Here is a 17,693-nt window from a genome sequence, read left to right on the forward strand (position 1 = left end):
ATAAATTGTGTTGATTCAGCTGCTGTTGATCCTTAAAATGTTACCCCTATTTCGTCGCCCAAGTCAAGCAGGTTGGCCGTGTACCCGAAAGCGATACAGACACGTGTACTCAGGGTTCCCATGGTTCGTCAGCACCTCTAGAGTGATACCATCAATTGCAGAACGCTGGCTCTACATGAACACAATGTATCGCCGTTAGCCACGCCCGTAGTGCACATACACAAAAGGCATTCAGAACGCACCAGCGGTGACGTCAGCTTGAATGTCTGGCTAGCAGGTCCAGTACTGGCGTATGAAAAGTTTCCGAAGGGAATTAATTCAACGGTCTCGCGCAGAGGATGTCCCGATATGCCCTTCACAACCAATTGACGCTTATAAGTATAGCCGATGGCCATCTGTCTAGGATTTCACCCACGTACCAGAATGCGGAATTCGTTTGGAGCTGAAGAGAAGTCAGAAGCGATTTGGGCCGGGATATGGTCGATGGTTATAGCGTCTGCAACAATTTGTTGAGCAAACTTGACCGAAAGGCGGCCTGACGAGCCAGCAATGCCCCAACAGCTGCCCATTTCCATTGTTTCCTGCGGAAAATAAAACATTATGAGTGCCGCAGCAAAATCGAGAAAACATCGCTACACCATACCGATAGGGCAGTTTCTGGACGACCATTGTGGCGTGAGAGCCACCAAGGAATTTCTCCAGATGATAGGAGTTGTCCGAGGAATGGGGCTGGTGCGCGGCGAAACGAAGGGGACGTAAATTTACCGTCGTCCGCAGGATCGTTCAGTCCAAGAAGCTGCGTTAGGAGTTGCACTGGCGATGAGTTATCCTGATAGAGTAGATCGCTATAAAATGAAGGATGGATAACAAAAGGTAATCAGTAATTCCTCCGGCACGAGTGTGGTCGCTAATGATGACGTACCGTTCTGAATGAATAACCGAGGCGCCGTTCGCAAGAGCGGCGTGGTCCACTCGCCCTGTCTTCTTAATCTCAACAGCTTGAACCGCGACCTCAATCACACGGAGGATCCCGGGGTCAGTGGCATCCAACCCACGGAGAGCATCCGCACTCGAAGAAAGTGCCTGCTTCTCTTCCTGGAGCACCTTTGACATCCGATCCTCGATGTCCTGCACTTTACTTTTCATCTCAAACTGCAGATCGCGCTCAAAAGTGTCACGCCAGGCGATGAATTCTTTTCGCATGTCGCGCTCACGCGCTTGATCATCGGCAGAATCGCTGGTCGCTTCAACTGTCTTCTTCACAATGCTCTGCACAGACTATCAGTAGTGTAGGCATATAAAGGTACGATCAGTAATGACCTGACACCAGGACACGAAAGCATCCAACCCAAACTTACGTCCATCTTCTCTTCCTGTTCCTTGACTGCAGACGAGAGGGCTGATTGTTGCTTGGTTGCAGTGCGGACGTCTTGTTGTAGGCGCGCAGTGGTGTCCATGAATTTCTCCCACTAGGAACCGATACAAAGCACACAAAACGATAAGGTATTAATGTCTATCATCTCATAACCCTTAACAACAGAGCTATCACTCACCAGCTCATCCGTGTGCTTGGCGACAATTTTCTCGATGTGGACGGTGATAGCACTGCCAGGTTCCGCAAGGCTGAATTTTTGCTGAGCTTCGTCGTGGGCGTGGCGCAAGGTGTCATGAAGGAGTTTCATTGCTTCAAGCTCACGTTCCTGGGTCTGCACAGTCTGTCGCAGCAAGCCAATCTCTTCGTTCATTCCCACCATCTTCATGTCAACAATTTCCTGTACCAATGACCGCATCGCTCCCTTCTCCAAGCCAGCGTCAGCACTTCCTCGAGACCCGATCACCTTAGACGACAGCACGTCCACATACTGAATCGCTGAGGTCAGGTATTGCGGAACTGTAATTGCAATCACGAAGCAGCAGAGCGGCGCGAGCAGCCACAGCACGTTCACCGCCATGAACGAGTTCCGTAGCACGAAGCGCCACAGTCTGCGCAGCAGCTTGAGCGTCGTCTTCACGATCTTGGAGCTCGTGACGTTCTGCCACAGCCCGCCAGCGCTCTGCGGCTGCGTGAAGTATGCGGCGGCCCCCGCCGCTCGTCGCTTGAGCTCGGATCGTCGCACTTCAGGCCCCGGTGATTCGTGCTCGTCTACGTCCTCTTCCTCCTCTTCGTGAACGCTCTCAGGCTCGTTCACGTCCTCTTCGTCCACCTGAGGAGGACGGTACGTCGTGCTGCGGTACACTGTGCCGCGGTAGTCGTCCAGCTCCTCGAAGTCGCTGTCCTCGTCGTCGTCATCGTCGTCGTCCAGGTCTCCAGAGCGCAGCTCCAGCGTCCGCTGCACGGGCTCCGGCGTGTAGTCACCGTAGCGACGAGTACTGCGTCTCGTGACGGGCTCCAAGTCCTCCGAGTCCTCTGAGGACGTGGACGCCGAGCGCCGCCCTCGCCGGCTGCGCAGGCTGTACGCGTTGCCTTCGGCCATCTTTGGTCCGTTTTGTCGCCTTTGAAAGGTTGAAACCTACAAAATACCGGTATTGTAGGTCTGGTCTACAAATACCGGTATTGTAGATACAACCTACAAAATTTGGTCTTCTAGGTCGAGATTTGTGACTCCCGCCCAAAGTTTAGTTTAGCACAAAAAGCTAATGGACTCGGAGGCCAAGGAGCGGCGCCGCGGTGAGTCTCCCGACGGCAGCGCGGACTTCTCGACGCCTCCGAAGGACGATGCCGGTAGCTTAGACGCCATGGCACCCGAAGCTGACGCGAGCGAGATTGCAGAGGCTCACTCGAGCGTGAGCGAGGCCATGGCGCTGCAGCAACAGCAGACGTCGGCGGCCTTCACGACGCTCCTGGGCAAGCGCGAGGCTAACGCGGAGCTGCACGAGGAGCACGAGGACGAGGAGGCCGAAGAAGACCCGAACCGCCTGCTGCCTATGGCCGAGGAGGAGCAGGCGCTCGTGCAGTGCGTGGGCATGGAGCAGTGCTTCGACTCGTGGGAGGAATTCCACCAGGCCATGGAGGAATACTGCGAGGCCACGCACCAGCCCATGCGACTGCGGACGTCCGACTCCGCTAAGGCTGTGAACTCCCGAGCTGCCAAGAGGAACAGCCTGAAGGAGCCTATTGACGAGAGTGTCGGGTTCGTGAAGAAACTCTACCTGTGCACGCACGGCGTCAAGACGAAGCCTCGTGGAAAGGGAAAGCGACCGAGGCAGCATTATCGCTACATGGGGTGCCCCGCGATGATTCGGGCTTGCATCTCGGAGCGCAAGCCCAACGACCCTGAGGGACAAGGCAAGAGCAAGTATGTCGTCCGTGTCGTGGCCCAGATCAACAAACACAACCATCGTCTGAGTGAGCACCTGTTCAAGTCGTATTCGGAGAGCCGCGTTGTGATTGACGACGAACTGGTGGTTCACAACCCCCAGAGCCGGGCGAAGGAAGAGCACGTCGTTACCTCTCCTCCTGCCTCGACGGTTGCGCCAGTTGAGCAGCAGATCGCTACGCCCGTGCATCCGGACTTGGAGGACCCGACCTTGAAGACAAACCGTACGATGCTGCCCACTCATATTCTACGCTCCGTGCAGTATTTGGTGCGGGTTTTTTGATTAGTGTGGTTCGATTGTTTGTTGTAGCGCTGTTTCCAGCCCAGACGCTCGACCTCATTACGCCCTCTCGCGTCAAAATCCGGTACGGTTGCACGAGATAAAGAACTGTATTCTGGTGATGTCCTCACTCGATGATTTGCTTGCTTAGTGTTGGCTGGATTGGAACAGGCATCATGGGTGCTAATATGTGCGGGCATTTGATGGTACGTACCGAGTAATTGGTAGCATAATGCCTCTAGTGCGCTAACGCCCAGCGCTCACTTGTTGCATTCTAAAGAATCACGGATACGAAGTCACTGTATACAACCGAACGCTTTCAAAGTGCGAGAGTTTGCGGGAGAAGGGAGCAAGAGTCGCTGGTTCCCCTGCTGAAGTCGCTCAAAATTCTGGTAGGTGATCTTGTCACCGCTCGTTACCTCTTATCAACTGATCATAGGTGTTCCTAACGCTTATTTCGGTTTACAGACATCGTGTTTATCATGGTGGGGTACCCAAGTGACGTCAAATCGGTGGTGCTTGATCCCGACTCGGGCTTGCTTTCTCGAATGAAGGCTGGCGGCATCATTGTGGACATGACGACTAGTGAGCCTGCGTTGGCAAAGAAGATTTACGAAATTGCCAAAGTGAAGGGAGTGTCAACGCTTGATGCTCCTGTATCGGGAGGTGATGTTGGCGCCCGTGACGCAACTCTATCCATTATGGTTGGCGGCGATATGGATTCAGTCTACGTAACGATGCCGTTCCTTAGCGTTATGGGCAAGACCGTTCGCCACATGGGACCCGCTGGCGCAGGCCAGCACACAAAAATGATGAATCAGATCTTGATAGCTACGAACATGATTGGGGTCGTAGAAGGACTTCTTTACGCGAAGAAGAGTGGCCTGGAGATGGATGAGGCTATTCGCGCCGTGAGCGCGGGTGCGGCTGGTTCGTGGTCGATCAGTAACATGGGTCCTCGCATCGTTAAGCGAGATTTTGATCCTGGTTTCTTCGTGGATCATTTCATAAAGGACATGGGTATCGCTCTGAAGGAAGCGGAGAGGTACGTCGCGCTTTTCACTGCAAATACTACTCCTGGCTGAAATGTAACGTTTTGATGAAATGTGCTATGACAGGATGAACTTGTCACTTCCTGGGCTTTCGCTGGCGCATCAATTGTACATTGCTGTAAAGGTACATCCGAGTTGCCTTGGATTGCTATTCTTTAGGCGAACTAATAATGAATTGCGCATTTGAACAGGCGCAAGGACACGGTCGTTCGGGGACGCAAGCGTTGATGCTTGCATTGGAGCAGTTAAATGGTGCGGAACAACTGTAGAACTATGCTGGCGTTGTGAATTGGACGAACTAACGTGATCTGGGCTGCTACAGGTATTTATCCGGAGAAAGCCAACGATGTTGAAGTGGTGTAGCAATCTTCTCTCATCATCAAACCAAACAACCAACAGCAGTTACAGTCAGCCGCAGCTGTACCCCTATGCTGTCCAGAAGGAGACCCCACCGCCACGGCTCAGTTTTACCAGCAAAAATTCCTTTCACTTTTTGTCCCGTTAAAGTCTTGTTTCAAATTGACTGGTTGCTACCGTACTGTATCGAGTACTTAGCTTAGTAAGCTGCAATACTTGCCACGGATAAATCGTTGCTTCTCGATGAAAATGACCGCCAAGCAGCACTTTCCAGTCATCGCGCGCGACTGGAAGTTGCCAGCACCTTTTCCGCTCCCAATTCCGTCATGTGTTGGGGACGCTAAGCCAACCGAAAATGCTGCAAAGCACCACGTCCTGGATCCACACATCAGCAAGCAGCTCGCCGAGCTTTGCTATCGCCTCCGTAGAGGAGACCGCCCTCGTTGAAGTGACGTGGAGACCGCGTGGTTGTTCAACAGGCTCGGCACGTATTTCAGCCAATGACGAGCGCCAGCTGGAATGAAATGCATCACCACGGACTCACTTTCGTTTAGCCCAAGATCTCCAGAGACGTGAGGAGAAGAAGACAATGGTTGTTGCAGTGAAGCCCAGGTACGGCTCTGCACACGCGATATGCTCCATGTGCGGCGGGACTCAGGGTTTTACCGTGCTTAATGCAGAGTTGGATGGGTTGGAACGGGCGTCATGGGCGCCAGCATGGTCGGCCACATCCTGGTACGTTGAGTCTGCAAACGCGGAGAGGAAGAGGGTAAGCCGCTGATATTTGTTGCTGCCTGTGGGGAGCGTAGAAGCACGGCTATGAGGTGACGGTGTACAACCGCACGCTGTCCAAGTGCGAGGGCCTCAAGGAGCAGGGTGCGCAGGTGGCCAGTTCCCCCGCCGAGGTGGCCAAGGTTTCTGGTGAGTTGTGGTATTGCAATGCAGTGCTTTAAGTATTGCATTGCTTGGTGCTGACTCGGGTGGTTTTCGATGCGGATCTTTGGTAGATATCGTGTTCGGCATCGTGGGTTACCCGAGCGATGTGCGCAAGGTGTTCCTGGACCCTGAGTGGGGAGTGCTGTCCTCCATCAAGTCGGGTGGCGTCATCGTCGACATGACCACCAGCGAGCCTTCGCTGGCCAAGGAGATCTACGAGGCTGCTAAGCAGAAGGGCGTCTCGAGTCTGGACGCCCCCGTGTCGGGCGGCGATGTTGGTGCTCGTGAGGGCACGCTCTCGATCATGGTCGGTGGAGATGCCAGCACCGTGGAGTCGACGATGCCGTTGTTCGAAATCATGGGCAAGAACATCCGCCACATGGGCGGCGCTGGTGCCGGCCAGCACACCAAGATGGTGAACCAGATCCTCATCGCCACTAACATGATCGGAGTTGTGGAGGGCCTTCTGTACGCGCAGAAGAGCGGTCTCGACGTGGAGGAGGCTATCCGTGCTGTGAGTGCAGGTGCCGCCGGCTCCTGGTCCATCAGCAACCTCGGCCCTCGAATCGCAAAGCGCAACTTCGACCCTGGCTTCTTCGTCGAGCACTTTGTCAAGGATATGGGCATCGCTCTGAAGGAGGCCGAGCGGTAAGGACACAGACTTGTTGCTCAATCAAGCGGCGGTTGGTGTTTCCTCGCGTGGGGCCCTCATATTGACCTTTGCCATTTTGCTTGAACAGCATGAACCTGTCGCTCCCTGGCCTCGCGCTCGCCAACCAACTGTACGTTGCCGTGAAGGCTCAAGGCCACGGCCGCCTCGGAACGCAGTCCCTGATGCTCGCGCTGGAGCAGCTCAACGGTAAGCTGCATGGGATCTGATCTTGCTCAGAATGGATTAAGCTAACGGATAAACCTCCGCAGGCATCGATTCGTCTGCTGCATCCAAGTAAGGCTCGCACATTGTGGCTGGGTCCCCAAAAAGCCAAGTTGAAGTCGTCGTACTAGGGTTTAGCACTAAATACCACGTATTAGGCTAATTCACACCTAAAACCCCAAGAAGAAAAGTCGCATTCATAGTCAAAGAAGGATCCCCATACAGTGTAGGCGAACCAGACGCCATGGACCTCCCGGACGAAGAGCTGAAGCAGCCGCTCGTGGATCCGCAGGAGGACGCCACGCCGCCGCGGCCAGGCAGCGCCGGTGGCAACCGCATGATGCGCAACCCGCCGGTGGACGCGGGCGCTGAAGAGGAGAAGGAGGAGGCCCCGCGGGGCCAGGGATTCCGCCCGCCGCTGCCGCAGAAGCTGCCGTACGCAGCGCCGAACGTGCATCCGTACGCGGTGCCCCAGTACCAGCCTCAGGGCTACGGCGGTGGCGGCGCTTCCACTGGATGGGGCGGAGGTCAAGGCGAGGAGAACGAAGGCGACCAAGGCATCACGGTGGACATAGTCTTCAGCGGCATGTACACGCTCGCCGCTGCCTTCACCATCATCCAGGGCTTCGGCATGCTCATCCACTTCAATTACGCATCCGGTAAGGCTCCCGCTGCGCGGTTGTGTTGCTATGGAGCCTCTGATCGTGTGTGTGGACTTTGTGTTCGTGCGATACGGCATTGTAGTCTCATTGGGCCTGTACACGATGGCATTCGGTGCGTGCTGCACTCAAGGACATAATGGAGATCGTTTCAATCTCCGGCACTGACTGATTGTGTGTTGGGGGCTTCTAGGCACAGCGATCATTCTGTACGACCTCAAGTCCGTCGTGAACGGCGTAAGCGTGGAGATGTACCTGCCGTTCCTGGGCAATTACATTGGCCGCGCGGCAACAATCCTGTTCTTTGCTGTGTTGTGTGCGCAGACGTACGAATACGCCGGGTGGACCAAGTTTATCGTGCTATACAACCTACTCGTCGCCACACTGCAAGGATTCGTGTACTTTACCACCAAGACCGTGACGCCAAGCCAGCCTCAGATGGACGATCTACCCGACTTGTAAGGCTGCCACTGTATGTGGTGTGACGAAGTGAATACATGAGCAGAAATGCCGCCGTGTTTTGCATGTTTGCCAGTAGCGGTAGGTCTTGCAGCGCTCAAGGGCGCCACATGTCCAGGGTTTTGCTCTGCTGTTGCTTCTTTCGCGATAGAGCTTCAACAGGGCTAAGGTGAAGCAGCACCGTGTGTATGTATGCGTGCAGGTGCTCAAGTTGCTTCCTCCAGCTGAGCTTTGGAGCAGCTGGGCGATGCGAGTGCCAAGCTCAGCGCCCGGTGACACGTACTCAGCCAAGGCCACGTAGCAAGCAAGCAGGCCTGGCGAATCCATCGCAGGCGCACGCCCGCTGGTGAGATCGCCGAAAAGTAGGACAGGGGGCGAGCGACACGCCATACAGAGCCTGGACGAAACGCAGCATGAGCAGCAGCTCCAATGCTGGCCAGGTCCGCGCTACGTTAATGGATGGAGTCTCTACTCGGGAGACATGCGCTTCCCGCCGCGGTGCCGGGCGACGCTGACATTCATTTGGCTCGAGCAAGCAGGCAATTCCCTGCAACCTGTCGACGTCAGCCTCGGATGGTGTTGTCCGGGATTGATTGCGCCCTTTGTCGCATCGAGAGTGTAGGTCGCCAGGATCAGAAATCTTTCTGCGAAATCCGCAACAGTCGTTTTGTATGCCGTTGGAGGTCTGGAAGGCGAAGGGAAGTTTCGCAGCTATTTCCGGACGGGAAACGACGCGCGCACACGTCGCAGATGGCGGCGTTGGGTTGACTTTACCTCGAGGCCGGAGACTTTCCTCATTCCGCAATTTGCTTTCTGAGCAGCAAGCCCATTCAAGAACACCCACACAACACACCACCCCGGAAGATGCAGATCTTCGTGAAGACGCTGACCGGCAAGACGATCACGCTGGACGTGGAGCCGTCGGACTCGATCGACAACGTGAAGCAGAAAATCCAAGACAAGGAGGGCATCCCGCCTGACCAGCAGCGTCTGATCTTCGCTGGCAAGCAGCTTGAGGACGGCCGCACGCTGAGCGACTACAACATCCAGAAGGAGTCGACCCTTCACCTGGTGCTTCGCCTGCGTGGTGGCATGCAGATCTTCGTGAAGACGCTGACCGGCAAGACGATCACGCTGGACGTGGAGCCGTCGGACTCGATCGACAACGTGAAGCAGAAAATCCAAGACAAGGAGGGCATCCCGCCTGACCAGCAGCGTCTGATCTTCGCTGGCAAGCAGCTTGAGGACGGCCGCACGCTGAGCGACTACAACATCCAGAAGGAGTCGACCCTTCACCTGGTGCTTCGCCTGCGTGGTGGCATGCAGATCTTCGTGAAGACGCTGACCGGCAAGACGATCACGCTGGACGTGGAGCCGTCGGACTCGATCGACAACGTGAAGCAGAAAATCCAAGACAAGGAGGGCATCCCGCCTGACCAGCAGCGTCTGATCTTCGCTGGCAAGCAGCTTGAGGACGGCCGCACGCTGAGCGACTACAACATCCAGAAGGAGTCGACCCTTCACCTGGTGCTTCGCCTGCGTGGTGGCATGCAGATCTTCGTGAAGACGCTGACCGGCAAGACGATCACGCTGGACGTGGAGCCGTCGGACTCGATCGACAACGTGAAGCAGAAAATCCAAGACAAGGAGGGCATCCCGCCTGACCAGCAGCGTCTGATCTTCGCTGGCAAGCAGCTTGAGGACGGCCGCACGCTGAGCGACTACAACATCCAGAAGGAGTCGACTCTTCACCTGGTGCTTCGTCTTCGTGGCGGAAACTAAACTAGCTACAGTTGTAGTGTAGCTTCTGAAGTCGAGAGCATGTTATAAATGAATGTGATTTAGTCACTCTAGTCATGGTTCTTCTTGCTTGCGTTCATGTGTACTACGACAAGTTTGGTTTGCATTGAAATTTTCCTCATCGAGAATCTTGAATTGTACATCGCTGGAGTTGGATACGTAGGGAGTCTCGACTCGAGGCAACTAACGTAGGGGAAATTTGGCATCTTTTGTCGCGCAGGAGAATAAAAACAAAAATGTGCAACATCAAGCTGTAACAGAATCCGATTAACCGCATATCCTGATCTTGACGCTTCTCCGTGTGGAAACAACCGACTCGCTACATCGGATTGGAAACCTATTGAAGGTTATCTTTTCGTCGTCGCCAGGCCTTCAGTCGCTTTGGCACTGTGTGCAAGTTGAGATCGTCGAGCAGCGCTCCTTGGCCGTTGCTGGCTGCCCGAACAGCAGTCTGCGGGAACGCTGCTGATCTCGACTGCCGCCACGTGTGGTTTTCTGGCGTTATAGTCCTGAGCGAGATCGCGCAGCATGTTCCTGCGGCGCGATGCGCTCCGATGCAAATGAGCTCGGCCAGCAGTGCTGGGTGCTTAGTGTCCAAGTTGAAGTAGCTTGTCACAAATGTATCCGTTCGAAATGGCTGTCTCCGGCGTCCAACATTGCATGGAGACACCGTCTCACAGCGTCTCCAACGCTTTGTGTGCGCATGCAGCACCAACCACTACGAGCCTCACTTCCAATTCCGCCCGACAGCAAACAGTTCTCGCATTGCCATCAATGCCCATTCCCCGCAACGACTTCCTTCTGCTCTGGAAGCTCTCCCGGGCTGGCGACGAAGTCAAAGTCCAAGAGCAGATCGAGGAGTCCGATGCTGTGGCACGCAACTTAGTTAATCACAAGCACCACCGCAAGGGCACCACACCGCTCATGGAGGCTGCTGCTTGCAGATGCGGCGAGCCGATTGTGGCCAAGCTCATCGCTGCAGGGGCAGATATAAACGACGTGGACGATACCAGGCTGCGGAACACGGCGCTGCACTACGCCGCGATGACAAACCGGAACGCGCTGACAACGGAAACGCTGCTGGAGGCAGGTGCCGATGCCTTTGCTGTTAATCGCAAGGGCTTCACACCGCTTGACATCGCCCGTCAAAACGGTCGAAAGGTGGTTGGAGCAGTTCTGCTGGAGCACATGAAGGTGCATGCTGGCTGGCTGTACATTCGCGGGAAATTCCGCTGGAAAAAGCGCTGGGCTGTAGTGCTTGCCTGTAACAAACAGCACACCTCGACGGAGCTCTGCATTTTCCGTCGCCCAGGAGATCTTCGACCAGATATGGTTATACTCGTGGATGAGGCAGCTCGGATGGCTCATTTCCCCTCGACGGACAGCTACTCGTGGCTCCAGCGCGACAACGCATTCGTCTTCGACAAACCCGTCATGTGCCACCGCGTGAAAAGGCAAAAGTTCACCCGCTCGCCGATATGCCGGAAAACGATGAGCCTCGACGATGTCCAGACCCTCCACTACGTCTTCGCAGCTGACAGCTTGAACAACCTCGCCCAGTGGCGCCGCGTGCTGCAGAACTCCAACTTCTACTCGCGCGAAAGCCGATCGTCGCTATACAGAACATCGCTCTTCGAGACGCAAAATGGGGAGTTGTACTACTGGCCGCACGAGCTGGTGGAAAACCTCCGCTCTTCGATTCTGAGGGAGCAGGAGCAGCAGCAAGAAGAAGCTAACGATCCTCTCTACCAACGTCTTCGCACCACATTCGAGCAGCGCCAGCCGGACGGCATCCAGGATGCCCCACACGAACCTGCACCGGGTCCAGCCCAAGCCCAAGCTCAGTCACGGCCATCGCAGCCAGACGACGAAGAGTCCATTGATGAGCTACCGCCGAACTTCCAAAGGCGCCCCACGCCCGTGCGACGTCCTGATATGTCCAGGGTGGCCGACAGCCGCGAGCCCAGCCGAGTCCATTTCACGCCTCAGCAGCCAGTGAAGTACGTCGAGGTGCCGTTGGCAGCACAGCGGCCGTATATCGACGGCCAGCAGACGAACTCAAGTGTCAGCATCGTCAGCGGCAGCGAGCTGGACACTGCAGGACCCGAGTTTGCGACGGGGGTTCTCCTCGTGACTGACGACGGATCGCAGGCATCGCAGCCCCAACAGAGCTCGAACCAGGAGCCACAGCACGAAAACGACAGCAACAATGGCTCAGCGAGCGAAGAAGAGCGACCGCAGCCTTCCGAAGCTCAAGGGCCCCAGTCCAGCAGTGCCAGTGACTCGGCACCTGACCTGTGTGGCATCTGCGACGTGGCGCGCAGGAACGCCATTTGCACGCCGTGCGGCCACCAGGCCGGCTGCACGGGCTGCCTCAAGACCATCATGCGCACGTCCAAGGCGTGTCCGATATGCCGCATGCCCGTGCGCTCCGTCCTCAAGGTCTACGACTAATGCATACCGGTATACCTGTAGGGAAGCTGTACATGTAGTGCGTTTGTATCATTCGCCTCCAACATCGAGTTGAACCGAACACTAAAACCTTTCAGCCAATCAAATCCTTTCAAGTAGTGACGACCTCTCCCAAGCGTAAGACGTACTGACCACCTAGCGTGCCACTCGGACAGCAAGCGACGTCATCCCGCACCCCCTCCGCGACGTCTGCGTGCCCTCCCGCTCACAAAACCCCGTGCGCACCACCACAGCGCGACGGAGCTTCATCTGCGCTTTGCGACAGCCGCCGCCCCCAGCGCTCTAGCCTCCGAATCGACGGAGAACTCGCGCGACAAAGACACAGGCCAGCGGCGATGGCGTGTTTCGGCTGCTGCGGAGGCGTCAACGCCCGCATGCTGTTCCTCATGGCCTGCGCCATGATCGAGTACATCGCGCAGACGGTTGTGCTGGTGCTGGGGCCCATGCTCACGCTGCATTTCTACCCGGAGACGTCGTTCCACCGCCTGGGCTTCTACACGGCCATCCTGTCGGGCTCGGGTTTCCTGGGCCACGCGCTGAGCTGCGGCTTCTGGATCAACTTGGCGCGGTCGCTCAAGAGCAGCAAGGGCGTGATTCTGTGGGGACTGGCCGTCACTGGCGCGGGCTTCTTCAGTCTGCTGCTGTGCAAGAGTCTCGTGGCCATGTGCCTCGTGCGCTTCGCGACGGGCCTTAGCAGCGGCGTGGTGCCGGTGGCGCTGATCGAGATCGACAACATCTGCGGCAACAGGCAAACCAAGCTGGCGCTCGTGACCAAGACGCTCGGAGTAGGCATCGGAGCTATTTGCACGTTCGCGTTCATCACGCTCGGCGTCAAACTGCCGCGCAACGCGAACGAGGACCCGGTCGTGAGAGACTCGTCGCTCTACTTCTACCCGTTCTGCTTCGTATCGATCCTCGCCTGGATTGCAGTCATGGTGATGCTGGTGGCTCTGCGTCGGCGGAGCAGGACGTCGTACACGCAACTCGCTGAAGAAGACGACGACTTTCTGAACTTCATGCCGCAGATTCAGGTTGACGCGCAGTCTTCGCCACGTTCAACTACCAGTCTGAACACGAGCAGCACCAGCAGCAGTGAGAGCGGCAGCCCCATGTCCACCACTGTGGCCCATGTCAAATCGGCGTTCGAAGAGACCTTTAGTCGCACTGCCGTGAGCTTGGGTATCAAGAAGGCGATGGCCTCGCCAGCGAAGTTGGCGGCGATCAAGTTGTTGGCGACTCCGCAGCCGCATTTCCGACTGATTCGTGGAATCCTGCCTCACTACTTCCACGGCTACACTTCGGATGGACACCTGATTGTATGGGATTTCGTGGGTCGTGTCAAGATGGACAAACTTAATGCTGCCGGCTTCACGACTGCCGACTTGCGCGACCACTACCGCTTTTTCCTGGCTTTCGCTCAGGAGACGCTGCTGCGCACACCGACGCAGAAAATCGTCTATGTGGTTGACTTAGATGGCCTCTCGCTTCGCGATGCCGACGCTCGTGCGGTGGATAGTGTCTGTGCTGTGGTGAAAACGCTACAGCGCGAGCTCCCTGACCGTCTGCAGGCGCTTGCAGTCCTCAACTCCCCTGTGTGGTTCTCCCAGGTCATGACGAGTATTCGCCCTCATCTGGCGAAGCGCACAGCGGACAAGGTGTCGTTCTTGGCGAAGGAGACGGCCACGCAAGATTTAATATCACTCGTCGGTGTTGACAGTCTGCCACAACGATATGGTGGACGCAACGGCGTTGAGATTGGCAAGAGTGCTCAGGAGCGCTCTCTGGACGACCTGCTCAAGCGCACGACTGCATCGTTGGAGCGTACGCTCGAAATTGTAGCCACTCCACGAGCGCGGCATGCGAGTGTTAGTCGTGCTCGCGCAAACAGCATCCGTTCTACCATGAGCGACGAGGGTAGTGATGAAGAGGCCTTCTTCGATTGTTCTGAGTATGGACTCCAAGGCGTCGAAGACTTGGAGGACCAAGAGCCTGTGATATCCGTGGTGGTTCACTCGCAATCTACTCCGTCGCCCAAGACGGAAGCTGTTGCCCGCAGCGGTGCTGCCAACTCTGGGACGTACCAACCGCTCGAGAAGAAGCTGGTGAAGCCGACTCGGCCTTCCCCTAAAGCGGTGGTCACCCCCATGCCTGAGCTGGCGATCACGAGCGAGCCACTGGCATGCCTGGTGCTGCTCGTGTTCTTCTTTTGGTCAATGGTGCAGCTCAGTTTCGACGAGATGCTGCCACTGTGGTTTTTCAAGCAGAATCCGATCACTCTAGGCGGCAGTGTCCATGCAGAGCCGCCGTCAGCGAGATCTACGGTGTCATCTATCACCCTCACAGTTGCAGGAACGCTCGCTTCGCTGTCCCTCGCTGTTCTCCTGGGTCAGATCGCGTCGGCTGCTCTCTGCTCTTCAGGTCGGAATGCGATGACGCCTCTTGCCACGCTGCGTATTGGTTTGCTGCTCCAAGTTCCCATCCTGGGTTGCTTCCCGCTCATCGACTTGTTCAAGGTGGACGAGCTGCCGTTCTCGTGGTTCATGGTGGTGGGTGTGCTCGTGGTGAAGCAGCTTGTTGCTGGTGTGGCCTCGCACGGTATCATGGCGCTGCTGGACAACTCGATTGCCGTTGATCGACGGCTAGCTGTGCATCGCGCGGCACAACGCGTCCGGTACGTGGCCCACTTCATTGCGAGCGCTGCTTCTCCGGCGCTTTTTGCGCTGCTGGGTTACTTCGAGCAAGCGTTCCCGTTCGACCAGAGTCTGCTCTACTTCGTGCAAGCCCTGGGGCTCGTGTTCCTGCTGTTCTTCTCGATTGCCATCCCGAGTAGGATGAACTTCCCGGTGCTTTTCAGTATGGGTAAGCGGTAATCTATCCTTGCGGTCGAAGCAAGAACTAATTCGTAGAGCGCCATTAAACCCCTAATGTACTTTCGATAAAGGAACGAGCCAGGAGTGAACTTAGTCTCAGTGATAGTGTAAGCATACATTCGTGGGGGCTTGCAGTTTGCTAGGATCGATATCTACATTGCTACTCGCTGACAAGACTCGCTATAGTGGATCCTCCGGTGCCGCTCGGTTCGCCAACGCAAGCGCTCACAGGGTCGTTGCGACGGCTGTGACCATAAATGGCCAGCCCGAGCGTTCCATCGCTAAAACGCGTCTCGCCAGGCGCGCTCTACGATTAGAAAGCAATGTCCTTGGGCGTGAACGTGGCCATCCCGGAGCGCTGGTACTGGATGAGAACGCCGACGAGCACGATGTTCAGCAGCACGAGCGGGTAGAACTGCATGTAGAAGATGACGTCCCAATCGAAGATGGCCAGGAAGTACGCCAGGTACACGGCCGTGATGTGGGCGCTGATGCCGAGGAACGACGCCACGCGCACGAGGCCGCTGAATTTCCTGCGGTAGGCCTCGTGATACTCGCTGGTGCACGATGCCAGCAGCGCCTGGCGGTCCAGCTCGGCCTGCGACGCAGCGTCCGACGTGAAGGACGCCTGCACCGTCAGGTACACCGAGTAGATGCCCAGCAGGATCGTGTCCAGCGCGCAGGCCGACTGCTTGCGTGCAGCGTGGTACTCGGCGCGCACGCTGGCGACGGTCTCGCCGTCACACTCGGACTGCGGGAGGGCGTTCTCCATGTACACGTTCTTGATCTTGTCGTAGATGATGGCGTGCAGCCAGAGCGACATGCCCGTCCAGAAGCCCAGGTGGAAGTACATGACGCTGCCGCCGTAGTGGTTCTGCATGACGGTGCCCATGATCCAGAAGTTGGGCGCGATGACCAGGCCGTCCACGACGCCGTCCAGGATGCGGCCCGTGCGCGTGCCGCGCTTGCAGAGGCGCGCGACCTGTCCGTCCGTGCAGTCCGAGACGATCCACGTGAACATGAAGAGCGCGGCCGCCAGCAGCGAGTGCGACGGCTCCCAGGCCAGCGGGTAGTGGAACTCCGAGTCGTAGAGACAGAGAGCCGAGGCCCAGCCGAGGAACAGCCCGAAGATCGTGATCTGGTTGGGCGTGATGATGAACGGCAGGTAGCTCACGATCACGGCGGGCACGGCGGCCAGCCGCCGGTGCCAGTAGAAGTCGATGAGCTCCTCCACGTCGTACATCTTGGTGCACGTGGCCTTCTGGTAGCGCTCCAGCACGCTCTCCTGCTGCTTGGGCTGCTTGGAGAAGGAGCCCGTGGACGACAGCGACGCGCCCAGGGGCGACGACGACTTGGGCGCGAGCTTCATCGTGTCCGACTGCTCGTCGCCGCTGCTCGTGGGCGAGTTGGAGCGCGAGCCCGCGCGGTGCTTCACGCCCTTGGCCACGTCGATGGTCGTGCCGTACATGTCCTCCTCGCAGCGCTTCGTGTCCACCGTCGGCTTCGGCATCGCGCTCCCCCGCACTGAGTAGCTGCTCGGTCCCGGAGTAATCGTGAAATGAGGTCTGGCGGCTGGCGGCGTGTGGGCAGGCGTCACTGGGGCTTCACCTTCTCTTCCCTCGAATACGTGTCGCATAATTTGACATGCAAAACGGGGGGTTTCGCCCCGAATTAATCGCGATCTCGACCTTAGTTTGCTGACTCGAAGTTTAAATCGGAGTCGGAAATGTTAATCGGAGCGGAAAAGGGGATTCACCTGACAGTTATCCGAGTGCCTGCCTCTTGGACAACCGCAAATGGAGCTGCGGAGCACTGCATATTAGGGCGGCGACGCCCTCGGTGACTTGATGGGGCTCCGCAGCAGGCTAGGTATGTGCTCGGTTTTTTTTGCAAGTGGCGTCAGCACCAACTACCAACCGCCGGTGTAATACGGTACACTTGTTGTATACATCGCGTTTCTTGAAGTCAGCATCCGCTGGCTTCACCGCCGCCAACAACAGCAAAATGTGTGGCTCGGCTGCATTACTGCCGCCACAGGATTGAGCAGCGCATGTACCCTCGCTAGAGCTCACACCTGTTAGTGCTCGCTGCCCGCGTGGGCTCTAAAATCTGCCGGGTTTTTGATGTTGCCCAGCAAAAGGCAACCTGGTTCTGCGTAATACGCATTTGCGGAGCCCGATTTGATGATGGCCTGGCGGTCTGCTGACTTCTGCGTCCCACAATCGCCGTCTCACGCGCTGCATTTAGCAGCGGCGCCGGGCATGTTGGGCCTGGGGTTCTGGTCGCCTTGCTTCGGGCTTGCCGGTCTATTATACGTGGCGCCGACGACCACCGACGCACCGTCGATGAGCGCTCCGAGCCGTGTCCTTGCCCCTTCCAGGCCCCGCCCAATGGCGCGCCGACAGGTGGATTGAAGTGCCCGAGCGTCCAGTTGCGGTTTCAAGTGTATCGCCTGCATTGCCATCGGTCGCGCTGCCATCGCCAGCACCATCGCCTCAAAGTTGAGGCTTCGCCTTGCATTGTCATAATTTGCGAGCCCATTTTCCTCTATTAGCCTCGCACTGTGGCACTGTGGCCTTGGGACAGCGCGGCGGCTGCGCGCTGCATTTTACCCATT

The 17,693-nt window shown here is 56.9% G+C and overlaps 8 protein-coding genes across 8 annotated transcripts; 6 read left to right on the plus strand and 2 right to left on the minus strand.

Moving 5' to 3' along the window:
- Nucleotides 1–63: 63 nt before the first annotated feature.
- On the minus strand, nucleotides 64–2,474 carry IUM83_07120 (SUN domain-containing protein 2; the record flags this gene model as incomplete). Its single annotated transcript, XM_067931384.1, has 7 exons — nucleotides 64–171; nucleotides 243–353; nucleotides 420–581; nucleotides 644–845; nucleotides 923–1,278; nucleotides 1,359–1,469; nucleotides 1,554–2,474. The coding sequence occupies 7 exons, from the start codon at nucleotides 2,472–2,474 to the stop codon at nucleotides 64–66; spliced, it is 1,971 nt and encodes a 656-aa protein (XP_067780286.1).
- A 163-nt stretch (nucleotides 2,475–2,637) lies between these two features.
- IUM83_07121 (3-hydroxyisobutyrate dehydrogenase) lies at nucleotides 2,638–5,012 on the plus strand (the record flags this gene model as incomplete). The annotated part of the gene is made up of 8 exons (XM_067931385.1): nucleotides 2,638–3,541; nucleotides 3,628–3,682; nucleotides 3,749–3,803; nucleotides 3,878–3,989; nucleotides 4,066–4,642; nucleotides 4,716–4,773; nucleotides 4,841–4,901; nucleotides 4,972–5,012. The coding sequence occupies 8 exons, from the start codon at nucleotides 2,638–2,640 to the stop codon at nucleotides 5,010–5,012; spliced, it is 1,863 nt and encodes a 620-aa protein (XP_067780287.1).
- A 583-nt stretch (nucleotides 5,013–5,595) lies between these two features.
- On the plus strand, nucleotides 5,596–6,892 carry IUM83_07122 (3-hydroxyisobutyrate dehydrogenase; the record flags this gene model as incomplete). The annotated part of the gene is made up of 6 exons (XM_067931386.1): nucleotides 5,596–5,618; nucleotides 5,687–5,741; nucleotides 5,816–5,927; nucleotides 6,014–6,590; nucleotides 6,683–6,801; nucleotides 6,864–6,892. 6 exons carry the CDS (start codon nucleotides 5,596–5,598, stop codon nucleotides 6,890–6,892), a joined length of 915 nt encoding a protein of 304 aa, XP_067780288.1.
- A 168-nt stretch (nucleotides 6,893–7,060) lies between these two features.
- IUM83_07123 (putative 3hydroxyisobutyrate dehydrogenase) lies at nucleotides 7,061–7,937 on the plus strand (the record flags this gene model as incomplete). The annotated part of the gene is made up of 3 exons (XM_067931387.1): nucleotides 7,061–7,475; nucleotides 7,561–7,590; nucleotides 7,669–7,937. The coding sequence occupies 3 exons, from the start codon at nucleotides 7,061–7,063 to the stop codon at nucleotides 7,935–7,937; spliced, it is 714 nt and encodes a 237-aa protein (XP_067780289.1).
- An 861-nt stretch (nucleotides 7,938–8,798) lies between these two features.
- Nucleotides 8,799–9,716, plus strand: IUM83_07124 (Polyubiquitin; the record flags this gene model as incomplete). Its single annotated transcript, XM_067931388.1, has 1 exon — nucleotides 8,799–9,716. The coding sequence occupies one exon, from the start codon at nucleotides 8,799–8,801 to the stop codon at nucleotides 9,714–9,716; it is 918 nt and encodes a 305-aa protein (XP_067780282.1).
- Nucleotides 9,717–10,508: 792 nt separating this feature from the next.
- IUM83_07125 (E3 ubiquitin-protein ligase XBOS34) lies at nucleotides 10,509–12,188 on the plus strand (the record flags this gene model as incomplete). Its single annotated transcript, XM_067931389.1, has 1 exon — nucleotides 10,509–12,188. One exon carries the CDS (start codon nucleotides 10,509–10,511, stop codon nucleotides 12,186–12,188), a length of 1,680 nt encoding a protein of 559 aa, XP_067780283.1.
- A 353-nt stretch (nucleotides 12,189–12,541) lies between these two features.
- Nucleotides 12,542–15,076, plus strand: IUM83_07126 (CRAL-TRIO domain-containing protein; the record flags this gene model as incomplete). Its single annotated transcript, XM_067931390.1, has 1 exon — nucleotides 12,542–15,076. One exon carries the CDS (start codon nucleotides 12,542–12,544, stop codon nucleotides 15,074–15,076), a length of 2,535 nt encoding a protein of 844 aa, XP_067780284.1.
- A 313-nt stretch (nucleotides 15,077–15,389) lies between these two features.
- Nucleotides 15,390–16,586, minus strand: IUM83_07127 (CDP-alcohol phosphatidyltransferase family protein; the record flags this gene model as incomplete). The annotated part of the gene is made up of 1 exon (XM_067931391.1): nucleotides 15,390–16,586. The coding sequence occupies one exon, from the start codon at nucleotides 16,584–16,586 to the stop codon at nucleotides 15,390–15,392; it is 1,197 nt and encodes a 398-aa protein (XP_067780285.1).
- Nucleotides 16,587–17,693: the final 1,107 nt, after the last annotated feature.

This window comes from Phytophthora cinnamomi (assembly GCF_018691715.1).
Source record: "Phytophthora cinnamomi strain GKB4 chromosome Unknown Contig127, whole genome shotgun sequence".
NCBI lineage: Eukaryota > Oomycota > Peronosporomycetes > Peronosporales > Peronosporaceae > Phytophthora > Phytophthora cinnamomi.